At 41.6% G+C, this 19,273-nt stretch overlaps 1 protein-coding gene across 3 annotated transcripts in view; it reads left to right on the top strand.

The window, feature by feature from the left end:
* Positions 1-19,273, top strand: part of NHSL1 (NHS like 1) — a 160,259-nt gene that overhangs the window by 26,578 nt on the left and 114,408 nt on the right. The window contains exon 1 of one of the 3 annotated variants that reach the window (XM_024996597.2): positions 4,207-18,250. The exons of the other annotated variants lie outside the window; for them this stretch is intronic. Coding sequence (XP_024852365.1) covers positions 18,235-18,250 — 16 coding nt within the window. The 5' untranslated portion in view covers positions 4,207-18,234. Of the gene's footprint in view, positions 1-4,206; positions 18,251-19,273 lie in introns of those variants that run through there. 3 annotated transcript variants of the gene reach the window in all.

Below are 19,273 nucleotides of genomic sequence, written 5' to 3'. Positions count from 1 at the left end.
TGCATGCTTGGCACTTGAACAGTCTCCGCATTTCCCATGCCATCCTGGGGAGCACTGTGAAGGCTGAGGAGCACTGGTCCCACCATAAAGCTGGATTCCCAGAGAAGGATGCTGCCCTCCGCAGCTGTATTCCCTTCCTGTGATGCTCTGCAATGTGGAGGATGGGGCTATAGTCTGAGGATACTAGAGTCTGAACTTGGGTGCAGCTGCTCTGGGGTTGCTGAGTGCCGGCAGCCCCACACAAAGCCACCTATAGGAAATTGATCTTTTCATCAAAACTGAGCCTTAAGTATTTACTGCTGTGAGTAACTTTTTATTCCAAGTGTCTGTCACTACTTACCAGCCAATAGAAAGGCGCACATGATCTAAGTATTCTTCTCTCCCGTCCCTTGATGACAGACTTGGCACTTACCGTTTGCAAGTACATTTGTTCTACCAAACCTACGGTCGTGTAAGCCATGAGTCCATCTGGCGTGACTTCTGCTGACATCTCTTGTCACATGGTCCTAACAGCGGTAGTACCCTGCTGAACTCTGAAATCCTGAGGGAAGAAAAGTCACCTTTTACACCTGTGTGTCGTGTAGCAGCACCTCTTCTCTGACTCTCCAATGCAGCATCTCGGGGTGTTTGCTGCCATTTATGGCTGATGACTGACTAGTACCAAAGACATTAAGTCAACAGTTGTTTACTAAGTTCTTGCTAGAACCCATCACTGTGCTGGGCACATCACATTTTGGCTATGTAAGCGTGTATAATGCGTGGTGAGTGCTTGCCTGGCTGAGCAGCTGTCTGAGACCATCTCCCCGGAGCAGAGGGATTTGTTGGCTGGGCTCCTCAGTTAATTCCCTCCCTTTGCACTGTCCTTTACTTAGACTGATTCCTTGGATCTGGGCATCGGTTGTGGATCCTTGTGTTTTCAGAGCTTCTATGGCCTTGTAGACTTGGTATAAATCAACCTTGAAAAAACCATGAGGAGGAGGAAGTCTCTCATAGGAGTGAAGGTGGCTTGGCTTTCGAGTGACCTAGAGTGACCTGACCCATGACCTTCCCTAGAGCAGGCGCTCATGGAGACTGGTGGAATGAGGAGTGCCTCTGCCCTGCCATTTTCATGCCCTCCTATTTTCCAAAAAAGTTCTGTTGAGGGCAGTATTGAAAGGAAGATAACCGAAGGAGATGGCAATAGATGGGTGGGTAAGGAGGAGGGATGAGATACAAGGAGAGAAGAGATGATAGGTCTCCATACCTCTCTATTCCACCTTCTTTTTGCCAACACTTTTCTGACTCCATCTCCTAAATCTGTAAAGTAATGGTGGCAGTCTAGTGGGACTCAGACATGTTTCTGAATGTGCTCCTCGCAGGACTGATTGTTTATAATAGTTAAGATATGTTTGTTTTTAAGACATAGCTTAATAAACCTTTTGTACATGGTTGAAAAGTGTGGGGTAAAAGTAAAGGCTAATCTGTTTACTGGCTAAAATTTCAGTGTACAAGTAAACTGTTAGATTTGGGTTTAATAAATGCTTACCTTGCTCTAAGGAAAACCCATTTATAGGTGAAAGCCACAAGCAGTTGAGATTTCATAAACTACATCACTTGATTTTTGTTTTTGCTTTTCAGTAAACTTTAAAAAGAGAACGTGAGAATAAATATGTTTTTTGTTACAGTTCCTTTGCCTGTGTTCCTGAAGGTTCTCTTTCACTTTGTAACTGGAAATGCCTCAGTTAAAGTAGAAGCTGGGTATCTGGTGTTTCTGGATTACATTTTGAGATAAACCAGAATTCCTATCTGGACACAGGTGTGTACCGCTTCAGTCTTGAGTGGTTGGAGGTTCTTTTACAAAGAATACAAAAGGCAATTTGTGAATTGACCTTGGTGGGTGGTTGGGGCTGGTTCTTGGCTTGGTTGCTGTGGTCATCTTGACTGGTGGTTATTTATTTACATAATTTTTTTTTTCACCCATGGAAAGTACATAGAGTCCTTTGACTTCCTGGAAAAAAAAAAAACTTTGATTTTTCACCTTAAAGTAATTTTATTGCAGAGTTAATCAACATACTGTATTCCAACTATAAAAAGATCATTTAAGTCCTTTTTTATTTCCTTGCTACCCTTCCACGTCCAGTTCTTTGCCCTTAAGTATGAATGTGGTTCTGTTCTAAGGATCCCAGTTCTGTTTGATATGTACAGACTTTTTTGAGCTTGCTTGTTGCGTTTGGGATGTTCTTGTGTGCTTTAGGAAGCTGGTGAGATTGGGGTTGCACTCCTTCAGCATTCTTTTGGATCATCTCCCCTGGAGAAGGAAATGGCAACCCACTCCAGTTCTCTTGCCTGGAAAATCCCATGGACAGAGGAGCCTGGTGGGCTACGGTCCATGGGATCATAAACAGTTGGACACGACTGAGCGACTTGAGTTTCCTTTCCTCGTTTTGGATCATCAGACCTTGGTTACTTCCCACACGCTGGGGTTTGTGTTAGTTTGTGCAGTGGCTCTGTGTGCTCATGTCATTGTCACCAGGGAAGTTAGGTAACTGCGTTTAGAAATCTTCAAGGTTATGTTTAGGTTCCAACTAATAAAGACCTGAACAAAAACACAATTGTAAGTTTTCATCTGGTTTCTGAGAAAGTTGAGCAAGGTTTCTCGCCAACAAATTTTTTTTTGGAATGGGAAAAATAATCTTCTACAGTAAATCTACGATGTGAACATTTTGAGTTTTTCAGTGCCTGAGAAGTTTAATTATAGTTGTTTGTCAGTGACTTTGAAAAGTTTTGGCTGTGTCCAAAGCAACAAATACACTTTACATTTGTTCCTAATCTACACAACAGATGTGTATACACACATATGTTCATGTACATATAAACACATATATACATCTATAGAAAATGTAAGGAAAGCTTTGCGAAACCTCTTACCCTTATAGTATGGGTACACGTGATTCTCTCTCTTTTCTGTTTTATTCTAGTCTATTCTATTAGACAGAAAATGTCAGTCCCGACCTGCTGAACTGGCTTTATCATTCCCTATGAAGTCACAGACTTCTGGCGAAATCATGCTTTCAGTAGACTCCGGGTAGTAGGGCTGTATTATGCCGTGTACCAGGTTGCTCCCTCACAAATGGCAATGCAGTTTCTGTGGATAGTCCATCCTCATGTCCCTGTTGTAGGAGGCCTCACTGACCAGAAGCATCCTGAGATGCAGTACAGATGAGTTGTGCCTATCAGAACACCACTGGGTCTGAGAACAGAGTAAGCCCTCTCCTAGGTTTCCCTCTGCGCCCCCAGCCCAGGGCCATGCTGTGCTTGAAAACTTGCAGGCAGGACCGAGTGATTTCCAGCATGGACCTTGCTCCCTGCCTGAGCACAGCCGTGCACAGCCTGCTAATGCACTCCATGGCTTCCTTGCACCTGCTCACCGGCCCAAGGGAAAACTCATGAATAGCAACGTCTGATGAATTTCTGCCCTGATCTGGAGATTTCTCTGGCACTATGCTTCCTGGCCTGCTGTCCATCCATCCCCCATAGAGGAAAATTAGTTAAGAAGTTCAGTCCATTTCACTTTACTTTCAAATTGTTGGACTCTAGCCTGTATGTGTCAGAGATTCTGTGTCTGAACTGGATAGGAAGCTGCATTTTCTTTGAAACATAAAGTTACTGTAAAACCCTGACAGTTGGTTAGAGATCCTTTCTAAATTGTGTTCATATGGACTACATGTTAGCTTACATAAAATGTTAGAGGAAAATGCCTTTCATTTTTATTTCTCTGTAACAGAAGCTTGTTCCATTCGTTGTTCAGAATTCTAAAACAATTAAAAAATTAACAAGCATCTTTCTGAAGTTTGCTCCGCAAATAGAGTCTGTTTGCAGGTCATGGTTTACCCAGTGCCCACTCACGTCTGGTCTCATTTCATTGTTCTGATAGTCCTGTGAGATGGTAGGATGGGGACATCTCCCCCTGAAAGCTGTCCTGAGAGATTAAGGGGCTCGCCTGAAGCCTTACAGATAATAGTGGTATAGTTGGATTGAAATTCACTTCTCATGACTTAGTCCCTCCCTCTCTGCATGATTCCGTGTAGTGTTTCTACTCAACCCTCAGAGGACATTTGAAGCTTGTTTTGATGCCTTGGTGTCAGTGTCATTGACCCTTTAAGAATCTGGTGTCACCCTGGTGGTTATTGAGGTTTGCAGGGATCCTTGCTTGGGCTTAAGGTGGGTCTCCGGTCTGCCGCTTTCTTGTTCCACTTTTGCTGTAAAGCTGTGAGCTTTCCTTTCCACTCTTGTAGTCTTGCTTGCCTCTTGTACCCACCAGTCTCTGCTATGGGGTTTCTAATATGTTATCTTCTGTGGAAGGTCTGGGCAGTCTAGCTTATTACAGCAGTAGTGACTGAAGGATTATAAGATCCTAAGCCATGATCCTGTGAGTATTAGTGACTGAAGAATTATAATAAGATCCTAAACCACGATCCTGTGAGTATTGCTGTCTGGTCAGAGACTATCTTGACTTCTTGGGTCTCGACCACATTTTGAATGGTTGAGTTTTTCAGAAAAATGGTCTCTTGATAAGTGGAATGTTCTGTAATATGTAAATATGTTTTTCCCACATTTATCTTTTTCTGTTGGCTTTTCTTTTTACTACAGTTAAATAAAGCACATGTTTGTGTTAATGTTATGGAATTGTGACTATATTTGGGCATCTCAGTTCTTATTGTAAATGTTAAATTTTAAACACATCTATAAAATCACTCTGAGTTTCCAAGTAGGATTACTGTATTGTTTCACTTAAAACAAGCAACATCACTTTTAAGCTTTGGTTTCATCTTTAACCACTTTCTCTAATTACATATTGAGCTCTCACTTGCCACACTTTTCTCCGACTAATAGTTGGACACCAAATACGTGTGTGTGTGTGTGTGTGTATTGTTTTTCATGTGGTTGGAATGACCTCTCCATATCTTTAGTTTCGTATTTTTCTTCACATCATCTGCTTATAAAAAAGTTAAAAGATGGTGATGATAAGACATATTTTTATTATCTGAAGTTGGTTCTACTCTACTAAACCTTTTTGGCCGCTTAAAATGATGTTTGATCCTCCTGAACACAAATGAGAATTATATCAAGTGTGACTGAAAAAGCTGATTTGTCTCTGCCTTTTCTATGACTTTCTTAATAAACCACTAACCTCCCAGTCCTTGGAACTAATATGACCTTTTAATAGTCTGTGTTGGATAATCTTCATTTTGCATCCTAGGCTTACAGTAGTTGTTCAGTGAATGTTTTGATTTATACCTAGGAGAGTTGCAAAGATGTTTGGGTGCAGTTTGAAAAATTGAAAATAGAGATGTAGAAGAAAACTTTTTTTCTGTGACTCAAGAAATGAGGCCTACAGAAAAGTAGCAGTTTCAGTAGGGATTGCTATCCTCTCTTTCTCCAAATATAAGAGAATTGATGAAAGATGCTCACTTGTGATATCAAAAGCTTTTGATATCCAGCATAGTTACTTTGTTTTGTGTTTGTAAAGTCTCAGAGATGACAATTGTAAAGATGTCTTTCATTTTTGATGAAGTGAAATTTCAAAGAATTCTTACTGTTGTGGTTATACCTAGAGAAAGCAGCTTTAGCAACTCTTTGCGAGAGAGCTTACTGAAGGAATGACCGACCACGAGTTTTTTCTCAGTGCCATTTGAGCGCATTTTAGTAAATATTTGAATATAGTTCCTAAATTGGAGTTGTGAAGAGATCTAAGAGTTACCTTAAAAAAACAAAGGTAATTTGTTAGGGCTGGAAGGAATCTCCAGGATAACCTGGTGTGACGGACGAGAAGCAGGGATCCAGGGAGGTGAGCTTGCTTGCTTTAAGACCTCACAGCCCAGTTAGGTTGTGCCCTTGTATTATTTTCTCCTCTTTTAAATACTATCGCAACTGTGTTCCTTTCTATTCGTTTCTTTAATTTTGGCATTCCTGACTTACCTGTGATGGTCTAGTGACAGATTCCTTTGCTGACCTTAGAGAGCAGGTTTTGGAAGTCTTTCGCCCACTCTGTGTCACAATGGAAGTTTTCTAAATAGATGTGTCGAAGACAAGCAGCTTACTGATGATGGCAAAGGCAAAAGAGGAACAGCATTCACCCTGGAAACAGGCTCTTCTGGGTCACTTTGCTTCTGCTTACAAAGGCAAATTCATTCATGTTTCAAGGAATTGAAGGAAAAGAAACAAACAACCCCTTCCTGCAAACAAACCGAAGACCCCAAGGGTCCCAGGCTGCAGCCTTTCCTTGGTATGAGCTGAAGGCCCTAGAGATAGTTGAATAACTTACAGCATCAGAAACCCACCTGCCTCAAGAGAAATAAGTGTATTTTAAAACTGTGAACCTTGTATTATGGTTTTGACACAGACGTTTTTCCTCTTGAGGGACTGTAGACTTTCATTATCCTTAACAGCTGAATCTGCTGAGATGTGTTAAATAAAAATAAAGCATGAAGTAAATGCCAGCTATTTCCATCAAGAGAATTGTAGGTGACTTCTATTAGATGTTAAGTGAAGAAGAGGGGAAAAAGAGAAAAGGAGAGAGGAGAGAGGAAGAGAGAAAGAATATGGGCGGGAAGGGAGAGAGGAAGAGGTAAAACAAAAATAAAAATGGAAAAGGCTCAAATCTGTTTGATCAAAGAGGAGAATCAGAAAAGAGCTGCTTCTGTGGGATGTTCTACCCACTGTGGATCGTGTAACTCTGTGATTATCCTGCACTGTGGCAAGAAGCCACCCTGAAACTGGTCTGCCAATTTGAAGAACCATTTTCCTGCTTATTTTTAAACTCCTAAGGACAGAGAAAAAGACTGAAGGAGCCTAAATGCTGCGGTTTCCTCAAACCATTAGTGTTGTAAATCCTATGGGTCCTGAAATAACTTGCTATTCCTGAATTTTCCAACTGCCTGGCTACTCAGAAGACTCGACAGTTGAAAGGGAAATGGTTAGCTCTTTCCTTCAAGTGTCGTCTGCAAGGTCTAAGTGGGTCAGAAGTTGCAGAATGTGGTGACGTCAGAGATAAACTACTCTTGTTAAATGGAGATTCTCTAGCTCTTTATACAGAGCTTTCAGTTTTTTAAATATTTTATAAATCAAAATATTTTAAATTTATAAATCTTAAGTAACTTAAATGTTAGACTATTTAATTATCTATGCAGAAATTTTCAGGAGCCTGAGCATTTTAACTTGGTATCTACCTTTTAATGTTTATGATATTGCTTGATGATTAAAAGTAATTAAGTAATTATAGTCCAGTGACTGTCTCTGGTTTCGGGCTTATGTTTTATTAATAAGTAAATTGTGGCTGAACTTGTGTTCCTCCTGATTGGCTGGTACGTGATCTTGAACTCTGTTGATTTGTAGTCTGACTTCTCTTTAGAATGATTTAGGACCGTGATTTTGTGGATAGAAGATCTTGTGTTGCACCTGTTTCTATAGTTGAAGGTTGACTAATGTTTTAACTTCCTCACATTACTCAGATGCTTAGAAGAAAATGATACAAATGACCTCTTTATTTTAGGTTAGTTGGATTTTTGTGGGAAGGGTTGCCATTGAAATGTGTATGTTTGGAGTCAGTCCCTTCACAAGCACATTGATGAAATGCACAGCATGAAAGGATGTGAGGTTATTTTGATGCTCCAAAATATACACATATTTGGTGCCCTGACAATGGTAAATCTTGAAGAGAATAAAATTTCACATTCTAGTGGTTTTATTTTGCTTCTATACTACATCCATTGTAAATGCACCAAGAAGGGGGATCTGGGGTCATTATTATGACATCTTTTGGCGTACTCCCTCCAGCTGGACACACTGACTTCAGCATTCTTGTATGGATACTTCCAGAAAAAATTTTTTTTTCCTTTTCTACTTCCATCATCCTTCAAATATTTAATTTAGGCTGAATGAGAGAAGGAAAAACTGCCTTCTGAATTTGTTCTGACGAACTTGCCTTGAAAGAGAATAGCATCTATGTTTGAAAATGAAGCCTCTTTGGACTAGTAGTCTTTAAAGAAATGATTTATAAAAATTCTACCGTATGTTCAACTATTTAATAACTGTTATTTAAAGATGAGTTTTAGTACAATTGTGTGGGGGGCAGTAGGATCTAATTCTAAGGAATATGTTAAATATTTTTATGGCTTTTCATAGGAATCATTGTGCTGTTGGATAGATAGCTCATGCAGATTTTACACACTTTCCTCTGTTTGCTTTTGAATGAAATAGTAGAGTGATGGTAATTCTGGTTTAGGGTATAAGCACTCATCATCTGTTGTGTTTCAGGTACTTCTCAAGGGTTGGAAGTAGGTGTGCATGAGCAAGTCCTTATTTTAACAAGTAACTCATTTGAGATGGGCAGACAGAATTGTGACCCTATCATAGCTACCTAAGTAAAGCTGGGGAGAGAAGAGTGGTCAAGGGTGACTTCAGAGAAGTAAAAAAACAAGCTGTGAAGGTAGGGCTGTATTCCAGACAGTGACAGTCTGATCTAGGACGGTGCAGCTAGGAGACCATATGGATTATGGAACAAAGCCTACTGATAGGGTGGCTTAAAGGGAAATGGCCAGAAAATTTGCAGAAGAGAATTGAGTTCAAATCCAAATTTATTGCTGGATGAGGAATTTGGGGTTTATTCTTATCTTGAGTTTCTTACATAAGTAGAAACATGTGTTTTGTTTTGTTTTCCTCTCCCCTCAGGGAGAGAATGGAGCAGTTGGGGCTCTTTTGGAAAGATGTTGTAGGTATGACAGTGGTCTAGGAAGTCTGACTTAGAAAAAAACAAACTACTATAAAGTTATAAAGGAATATTGTCACTTGAAGAAATATCTTAGCCATTGGCACAACCTTTTGAAGCTTCTTCTGGCTGGATTGAATGGAGCGAGGTTTCACATTAAAGGCTCCTTCCTCCTGTCATTGCCTAGGAAGTATCCTGTGCGCCTGTGTGGGGTGGACTGAAGCCCAGTGGACAGCAATGGAGTCAAGGAATCTCTGCACATCTAAGAGGAACAGGAGAGGCTGTAGGATGATGTAAGAGCTCAGGTCAACGTGGACACTTATCCTACATTCCCTAGGGACATAGAACCACAGGGGCCCAAGGGTTCTTAAAAAAAGAAGAAAAAAAGAAAGAAATCATTGAGTGTTAGAAGAGCTAGGGTTTCATGAATGAGACAAATTTCATGATAAAGAGACAAATGAGGGCTTCCTTCTTGGTGTGATGTCAAGAAGTCTAGATTTGGCTCTGAAGGAAAAAAAAAAAAATGAAATAACTCTAAAAACTGCTTTTAAACTGGCCAATTAAAGCAGACTTTCCATGATTCCAGGAGGAAATACAGTGACTTAAAGAGGCTACCTACAGCCAGAAACCATTCAAGAGCCCCCAGTGCAGTATTTGCAGGACACCCTGGAGCTTCATGGTTGGTTTGTGTTCAGCACAAAGTTAGCTGTCTTTAATGAGCCAGGATTCAAAGGTCTCCTGAAAGAAAAGTGACTGCAGGAAAGGATAAAGGTCGTCCTTAGGATCAGGTTGGTCAGCCCTGGCTGCAGAGTGCACAAAAATCAAACAGGATACCAGGTTAGATGAGGTTAGGAGGAGGAAGTGTCCATAACAAAGTCCTGTGTGCCAACTTTCCTAATGATGAGCAAGCTGCTTACAGAGGTGGCCAGACTGGGGCACTGTGACCAGTGCATGCTGAGTCACTTCAGTTGTGTGCAACTCTATACGACCCTCTGGACTGTAGCCTGCCAGGCTTCTCTGTCCATGGGATCCTCCAGGCAAGAATACTGGAGTGGGTTGCCATGCCCTCCTCCAGGGGATCTTCCTGACCCAAGGGTTGAACTCGCATCTCTTACATCGCCTGCATTGGCAGGCAAGTTCTTCACCATAAGGGCCACCAATAGTAGCTTTAAACTAGCCAGTTTAAAGGTACTATGTTATCTTTTTTTTTTTCCTTCTTTCTTTGGGTCTGTGGGAGTGATAAATATGCAGAAAAACCCAGACTGAATCTCTTTCTTCTGAGAAATTCTGAATATTGGTAAGAACCGAAGTATCCTAGCACAGTGGGTGAGATGAGAATGACTAATACTTTGGTAAGATGTTCAGATGGTGTCAGTCAGCTTTGGCCACCAGCATGGCTTCTTCTGTGGACATTCTCATACAAACAGTCTCACAAGGTTTCAACATCTTCAGTCTCTGGCAGTGTAGTGGAAATAGGAGCACCTGTGATGGGGAATATGTGTTCGGTCTCCTCTGACTTTTATAAAATATATTATAATTAATTTATTTTTAACTGGAGGATAATTGCTTTATAATATTGTGTTGGTCTCTGCCATACATCAGCATGAATCAGCCACAGGTATACATATGTCCCCTCCTTCTTCAACCTCCCTCCCACCTCCCACCCCATCCCATCCTCTAGGTTGCCACAAGGCATCTGATTTGAGCTCCCTGTACCTCGCAGTGAATCTCCACTGGCCATCCATTCTGCATTTGGTAATATACGTGTTTCCATGCTGGTTTTCCCACCCTCTCCTACCCCCACAATGTCCACAAGTCTGTTCTGTATGTCTGCGTCTCCATTGCTGCCAAAGATACAGGTCTGAAAACAGACCTTGCCTGATTGAGTACCTTTTTAGTTGATGTGAAACAAATCCTCAAATGGGTATGCAAAATGGTTTTTCCATCTTTGGCTTTTTGAGTAAAAGTCAAAATCAGGATGCATTAAAAAAAAACCAACAACAACTAAACTATGGTTTGCCTGTTTTTCCTGTATAATTTTGTTTTCCATTTTGCCAGGAACAAAGTAGAATTTTGACCCCATCTAGACTCACTCGTTATATGTATTATGCAAATTAATTCCTAATTTACCCACATCCTTACTATTTTATTGAAACCAAACAGATTTTTTTAGCAGGCAAATGAAATAGCACTGGAGTGGTTTGGAAGACATGAGTATCTAAACATTTTTGGCTGTACTTGTGGCTACCACTCCCTCTGTCTGAGACAATAATATTAAACTTTAACATGATGCAGAATGTTGTAATCCTACGAGGGAGTGAAGAAGTTGGGTCTCTAAAGTCATGGTTGGCAAAGGCAGGACATTTGTTCTGTCCAGAGGACTGTAAATTCTTCAAACAAGCATCATCCCTGGCCCGCTTCATTCACTTAGTCTTCCTAGGGATTAAGTTTTGAATTTCACTAGCACAGAGTCGGACACGACTGAAGCGACTTAGCAGCAGCAGCAATGATTAGTTGCTGTTCAGTTGCTAAATCATGTCTGACTCTCCGAGAATCTATGGACTGCAGCACGCCAGGCTTCCCTGTCCTTCTCCATTTCCCAGAGTTTGTTCAAATTTATCTCCATTGACTTGGTAATGCCATCCAACCATCTTATCCTCTGTCATCCCCTTCTCCTCCTGCCCTCAATCTTTCCCAGCATCAGGGGCTTTTCCAACGAGTCAGCTCATTGCATCAGGTGGCCAGAGTGTTGGAGCTTCAGCTGTAGCATCAGTGCCTCCAATGAGTATTCAGGGTTGATTTCCTTTAGGATTGAATGGTTTGGTCTCCTTGCAGTCCAAGGGACTCTCAAGACTCTTCTCCAGCACTCATGATCAGTGGTAGTAGATAATAATTTTTTTCTTCTAATTTTATTGATATATAACTGACATATAGCACTGGTGTACAGCATCATGGTTTGCCTTACATACATTGTGAAATGATTAGCACAATAAGCTTCAGTTCAGTTCAGTTCAGTTGCTCAGTCATGTCCGACTCTTTGTGACCCCATGAATCGTAGCACACCAGGCCTCCCTGTCCATCACCAACTCCCGGAGTTCACCCAGACTCACGTCCATCGAGTCAGTGATGCCATCCAGCCATCTCATCCTCAGTCATCCCCTTCTCCTCCTGCCCCCAATCCCTCCCAGCATCGGACTCTTTTCCAATGAGTCAACTCTTCGCATGAGGTGGCCAAAGTACTGGAGTACAATGAACATTTATTGTTCAGTTGCTCAGTCATGTCCAACTCTTCACAACCCCATGGACTGCAGCATGCCAGGCTTCCCTGTCATTCACCATCTTCCTGGAGCTTGCTCAAACTCATGTCCATTGAGTTGGTGATGCCATCCAACCATCTTATCCTCTGTTTTCCCCTTCTCCTGCCCTCAGCCTTTCCCAGCATCAGGGTCGTTTCCAATGAGTCAGCTCTTCGCATCAGGTGGACAAAGTATTGGAGCTTCAGCGTCAGTCCTTTCAATGAATATTCAGGACTGATTTCCTTTAGGATTGACTGGTTTGATCTCCTTGCAGTCCAAGGGACTCTCAAGAGTCTTCTGCCACACCACAATTCAAAAGCATCAGTTCTTCGGCACTTAGCCTTCTTTATGGCCCAACTCTCACATGACTCAGAGAAGGCAATGGCACCCCACTCCAGTACTCTTGCCTGGAAAATCCCATGGACGGAGGAGCCTGGTAGGCTGCAGTCCATGGGGTCGCTAAGAGTCAGACATGACTGAGCGACTTCACTTTCACTTTTCATTTTCATGCACTGGAGAAGGAAATGGCAACCCACTCCAGTGTTCTTGCCTGGAGAATCCCAGGGATGGGGGAGCCTGGTGGGCTGCCGTCTATGGGGGTCGCACAGAGTCGGACACAACTGAAGCGACTTAGCAGCAGCAGCAGCTCACATGACTACTGGAAAAACCATAACTTTGACTACACGGAACTTTGTCGGTAAAGTAATGTTGCTGCTTTTTGATATGCTGTCTAGGTTGGTCATAGCTTTTCTTCCAAGGACCAAGCATCTTTTAATTTCATGGCTGCAGTCACCGTCTGCAGTGATTTGGGAGCCCAAGAAAATAAAGTCTGTCACTGTTTCAATTGTTTCCCCATCTGTTTGCCATGAAGTGATGGGACCGGAGGCCATGATCTTCGTTTTTTCAATGTTGAGTTTTAGCTAGCTTTTTTACTCACCTCTTTCATACTCATCAAGAGGCTTTTTAGTTCCTCTTTGCTTTCTGCCATAAGGGTGGTGTTGTCTGCATATCTGATGTCATTGATGTTTCACCTGGCAACTTTGGTTCCAGCTTGTGCTTCATCCAGTCCAGCATTTCGCATAATGTAGTCTGCATATAAGTTAAATAAGCAGGGTCACAATATACAGCCTTGACATACTCCTTTCCCATTTTGGAACTAGTCTGTTGTTCCATGTCTGGTTCTAACTTGATACTGTTAGATCTGTTGCTTCTTGACCCGCATACAGATTTCTTGAGAGGCAGGTAAGTTGGTCCGGTATTCCCATCTCTTGAAGAATTTTCCACAGTTTGTTATGATCTACACAGCCAAAGACTTTAATGTATTCAATGAAGCAAAAGTAGATGTTTTTCTGGAATTCTCTTGCTTTTTCTATGATCCAGTGGATGTTGGCAATTTGATCTCTGGTTCCTCTACCTTTTCCAAATATAGCTTGAACATCTGAAAGTTCTTGGTTCATGTGCTGTTGAAGCCCAGCTTGGAGAATTTTGAGCATTACTTTGTTAGTGTGTGAAATGAGTGCAATTCTGCGGTAGTGTGAGCATTCTTTGGCATTGCCTTTCTTTGGGATTGGAATGAAAATCATCTCACATAGATAGAATATTAAGGAAATAGAAAAAAAAATATGTTTTTTTTCTTGTGATGAGAACTCTTAGGATTTACTCTCAATAACTTTCATATTCAAATACATCAGTTTTTTAAAATTTGTTTTTTATTGAAATATAGTGACTCAGCAGGTAACGAATCCACTTGCAGTGCAGGAGACACAGGAGATGCGGATTCGATCCCTGGGTTGGGAAGATCCCCTGGAGGAGACAATGGCAACCCACTCCAGCATTCTTGCTTGGAAAATCCCATGGACAAAGGAGTCTGGCAGGTTACAGTTCAAAGAGTCACAAAGGGTCAGACACAACTGAGCGACTAAGCACAGCACATATTTGAATTACACTATTGTGTTAATTACTGCTGTACAGCAAAATGACTCAGTACATATATATACATTCTTTTTCAAGTTCTTTCCAATTACAGTTTATCATAGGATTTGAATACAGTTCTCTGTGCTATGTAGTAGGACCTTGTTGTTTATCCTTTCTTTATACACCAGTTTGCATCTCATACTGCAGTGTTAACTATATCTCTCAATTTGTACATTACATCCCTAGTGCTTATTTATCTTATAACTGGAAGTGCGTACCTTTCGACCACCTTCATCCAACTTTGCCTCCTTCTCACCCCAGGTAACTAGAAATCTGATCACTTTTTCTATGAGTTTGTTTGTTTTTGAAATATAATTGACCCAAAACACTGTTAGTTCCTGGTACACAGCAAGATGATTTGATATTTCTGTGCATTTCAAAATGATTGCCCTGGTAAGTCTAGTTATTATCTGTCACTGTACAGAGATATGGTATAATCGTTAGCTATATCCCCACACTGTATGTTTCATGCCTGTGACTCATTTCTTTTGTAAGCGAGAATTTGTACCTCAATCTCTCTCACCTTTTTCTCTCCTCCCTCCACTCCCACCCCCAGATAATAATTTTAATGAATAGTTCTTATTAATTTTTCCTAGTTGGAACAGCATGCCTTTTCATACTTTATTTCTCAAACATATTCACAATTGTTTGGTGAAAACAAGGGGTTTCGTTTTAAAAATGATAATCTTATTCAATTTTAATAAAGGCCTATTCTGTTTCCACTGCTTGTGTTTAATGCCGTGAGCTTTTCAGATAGTGATGTCTATCATTTCACCAATCTAAGGTGGTGTTTGTGCTCTTTAGAAGTGTTACATCATGGAAAGGTTTTCTTTTTGGTAGTATACTTTTGCAGTAATAATTTAGCCACAGTACATGCAGTGATTTGGGAAAAACAAGTTTTAAGCCCTTGTGATCATAAATTGAAGTCAGTTTAAAAAGAAAAAAAATTATACCCCTTCTCCCACAGTCACTACCTTGCTAAATGTAGTCATTTCCTTGAGCTCTTGTACGAAAGGGCCACAAATGGGGTAGCTTAACAGAAATTTATTCTGTCGTGGTTCAGGTGCCTATAGGGCCCACTCCAGTACTCTTGCCTGGTGGGCTACGGTCCAGGGGGTCACAAAGAGCCAGACACAACTGCGTGACTGAGCAGGCACACACGCAGGACCATGTTCCCTGCCAAGGTTCTGGGGGAGGATTCTTCCTTGCCTCTTCCAGCTTACGATGGCTCTAAGCATTCATTGCCTGGTGGCTTCATAACACTAATCCTTGCCTGTTTTCACATAGCCTTTTTTGTGTCTCTGTGTGTTCTTTTCTGTCTCTTATTATCCTTATTAATATTGTTGTTATTATACTTAATACCACCCTAATCCAGTGTCCTCTCATCTTGATCCTTATCTCAAGTATGTGTACAAAGACCCTATTTCCAAACAAGGTCACAACCTGAGGTTCTGATAGGTAGGAACTGGTGGGGAGAGGACACTGTTTAACCCATTAGATTACAGATGATTTAACCTGGATAGCAAGAGTAACTTGGTTAAATGGTAATAGGCAAGAAGCTATCATTGATCATTATTAATTTTGCATATTCGTCTATTATATAATTTATCCTATTGTATTATAGTTATTTGTTATATTTACTCACTTACCTCTTACATTAAATCATAAGAAAGCAAAGATTGTCTTTTTTCCTGACATAATGCACTTAACAAAATGCTCATTTATGTTAATATTAATATCCATTTCCGTATATGTCACAGCAAAAAATCAAGTAGGTTAGGATAGAACCTTAGAGTTAGTTCAGTCCCTACCATCAGTCTGCACCTTTGTGCTGCTGCTACTAAGTCACTTCAGTCGTGTCCGACTCTGTGCAACCCCCGTAGACGGCAGCCCACCAGGCTCCCCCATCCCTGGGATTCTCCAGGCAAGAACACTGGAGTGGGTTGCCATTTCCTTCTCCAATGCATGAAGGTGAAAAGTGAAAGTGAAAGTGAAGTTGCTCAGTCGTGTCCGACTCTTAGCGACCCCATGGACTGCAGCCTATCAGGCTCCTCCATCCATGGGATTTTCCAGGCAAGAGTACTGGAGTGGGGTGCCATTGCCTTCTCCGACACCTCTATGGGTCATGAGCTAATATACAAACCAGCTAGATAAGGCTATAGACGTGGCTGCAGTCATGTTCTCTTTAGTTTCCAATTCATTGTTCTTTCTACATTGTCGGGTTGTCTCCGTATTAAAAGGTTTAAATGTGAGTATCCTTAGAATGCTGTTAAAAGCATGCAGTCATTCCAACCCTGGGTACTAACCTATGTTCAGAAGCCTTAACTCTTCAAGGTGTAGAGTTTCTCTCTGTGTATGCAATTTAAAAAGTTCAGTTTAACCCACAAGAATACTTTCAGGAATATCTTTGCAATTCATACATGGCATGAAAGACCACTCAAGATAGGAAAGGATAAAGGATGACTCCAACACTCTGGGGGGAGGGTCAGGTGGTTGAGATGGTCAAGGCTGAGTCAGGTGGTTTGACTTTGATCTTGAAGTGGCTGCTACTTAGTTGGACAAATCACCTTATCTCTGAACCGTTCTTCCCCATCAGATGAGCTACTAGGTTCCTTCTAGTTCTGTTCTAAGAGTGAGTATCACTGTTTATCATTCTGCATGCAGGCTTTTCATTCCTACTAGCTTCTGGCTAGGGACCACTTCTGTTTCTCAGTGGTCATAGCAACTAGTATTACTACAGTGACTTCCTTATGGTAGGGAGCTTGTTAACCAGGCCTTGCTAGTGATACTAGATGAGGAGCAAAACCCAACTAGGCTATGCTGAGCCCAGTGTTGAAAGCCAGAAGACTCAGAGCATCCACAGTCTGTAGCCACGGCTGCAGCAAGCACCCTAGGACACAGACAGATAGATAGATTGGTTCTGAGTCAGCTTCCTGTATCCTGTAGAGTCAAGAGGAAGACCTGCACACAGCAGCGGGCTTGTGAACAATGGTCACTTCCTGTGACCAGGAGACTGGAGAGAGTCTCTAAGGACTGGAGGACACTCCTTGTTCATCGGGCGCTTTCAGGCAGGAGTACTCCTGGGGCCTCTTCATATCTGTAATAAAACTTCAAAACAATCTGTCACTTTTTAAATCTGTGTTAAAGAGTGTACAGTAAAGTAAGCCTTGAACTTGCCAGAGTGAATTTTAGCTTTCTAGTGGAGGATGAGATACTTAGTGATATACTAATAACTGCAACAGAGTTAGAAGTTCACATACTTGTGAATGAATCTTGTGTGTGAGTCTTTATTTCCACATCTGAAAAATGGCAATGCCATAGAAGTGTAACACCCTTCACATTTTTTATCCTAACACAAAAGCATATTAATAGTGTGTGTGTGTGTTAGTCACTTCAGTCATGTCTGACTCTTTGCTACCCCAAGAGCTGTAGCCCCCCAGGCTCTTCTGCCCATGGGATTCCCCAGACAAGAATACTAGAGTGGGTTGCCATTTCATTCTTCAGGGGACCTTTCCAACCCAGGGATCGAACCCAGGTTGCCTGCATTGCAGGCAGATTCTTTACTGTCTGGGCCATCAGGGAAGCCCATGTTAATAGTAGTAGTAATAACAACAGTAGTCAGTGCTTCCATGGTACTTTACAATTTGTCTGGCTCTGTTTTGAGCCCATTTATGTAGACTCAGCTGTGTGTACAATTTCATATTGCAACGTTTAGTGCCAGATCTGTAGTAGTATATAAGTTGTTCCACATGAGAAAGAGTGTGACTAGCAAAAGAATAATGATGACAAAGCATAGTCGTGATAATTAATAGCAAACAGTGAAACCGAATCGAGGGATTTCTTTTTTGTGTTGTCGATCACGTGAGGTGCTCCATCTGCTTCAATGGAAAATGCTGAGAGATAAAGACAAACTAAACCCAGCCCTCGCGCTGCCCAGCACTGGACCACACGAACAGCCACTGCCCACCTCCCGGCTCCCCTCACTTTCCCAGATGATCCTGGCCGATTCCAGGGTGTGAAACTCCCCGTGAAAGATAGGGAGGTGTCAGCAGCTCAGCCCAGAAAGCCGGGGATTGGGCAGTGGCTTCCTGTAATCCCCGGTGCTGGCTGGCTGCCCCGTTCTTGGCAGTGAGGGCTGGGCGGTGGGCTGGAGACAGCTGTGTGAGCCCTGCTGCCTGCACGGCCCGGAGCACCGGCCCCTCATGGAACTGCCGCACCATGTTCTGCCTGAAAGGTGAGGGGGCTTTGGGCCCACCAGGGTGGTGAAATAGAAGAATGTTCATTCAGCATCAGAAACGAGGGCTGATTCTCTTAAAATCAAAGTTGGAGAGAGTTTTGTTAAGTATGAAAGTGAAAAAGTCATTGTTCTTTTCTGGTTGCAAACAGGAAGAAAGACCTCCTGCTGGGGAGATGGAATTTTTCTTTTAGACAGGATATTTCTCTGTTTGGATGCGTTTGGGATGTGTTTTGTCATAGACTAAGTAATTAAAAGTTTAGAATGAAAGGAAACTTCATCATCTAAGTGGGCATGGTTTACAGTTGGGGTATGAGTCCTGTTAGAGAAGTTTTCATGTGATGAGTTGCTCGTGGAAAGGGCTAGAGAGAATAAGAAGGGGGGAGCAATCCTATTACTTGCAGCTTTAATGTATGAACTTAGGAATGAAACTAATTTTACCATAGAATAGAGATTCTTGTCCTAGCTATGTGTGTATGGACTATAGTGCTTTGGGAAGTACTGGAAGATGGTGACTATATAGAACATATGTACTGATTCTCCCATTAGTTGCAGAGTGCTTTTCTCTCTTTAGGCTATTATTTTTTCTTCAACGCTTTTTCTTCCAACTCATTGTAATTATAATTTAAGCATTTGAGAATGTGTTCTTCAATGAGATTGTTGGAATGGGGGAGTTCAAGCGAATTTCCTTGGAACTGGAGTCGACTATTTTGTTCATATCTTTCAGTGTATGTCAGCCTGTTGATGTGAAATTCTTGACAGTTTTTCAATTTGGGGAAGTAAAGTGAGCCTGGCTTGCTTTGCTGATGGCTTTTCTGTCCTCCCTCTGTCCTCACTGTGTTTCTAAGGTGCAGACCAGTTTTCTCTACTCTCAGCCTTTACAGTTTTAACCCTAACCTGACACCTTAAAAGCCACCCAAGTCTTTAATATTGAATTCTGAGTTTGAGTTATTTGTTTATATGGTTGGTACAAATTTGATCAAATTGACAAGGTAAAAACAGGAAAGAACCTCACATCTTTTC

This window comes from Bos taurus, chromosome 9, assembly GCF_002263795.3.
Source record: "Bos taurus isolate L1 Dominette 01449 registration number 42190680 breed Hereford chromosome 9, ARS-UCD2.0, whole genome shotgun sequence".
NCBI lineage: Eukaryota > Metazoa > Chordata > Mammalia > Artiodactyla > Bovidae > Bos > Bos taurus.
This window is presented reverse-complemented; position numbering and strand designations above follow the sequence as displayed.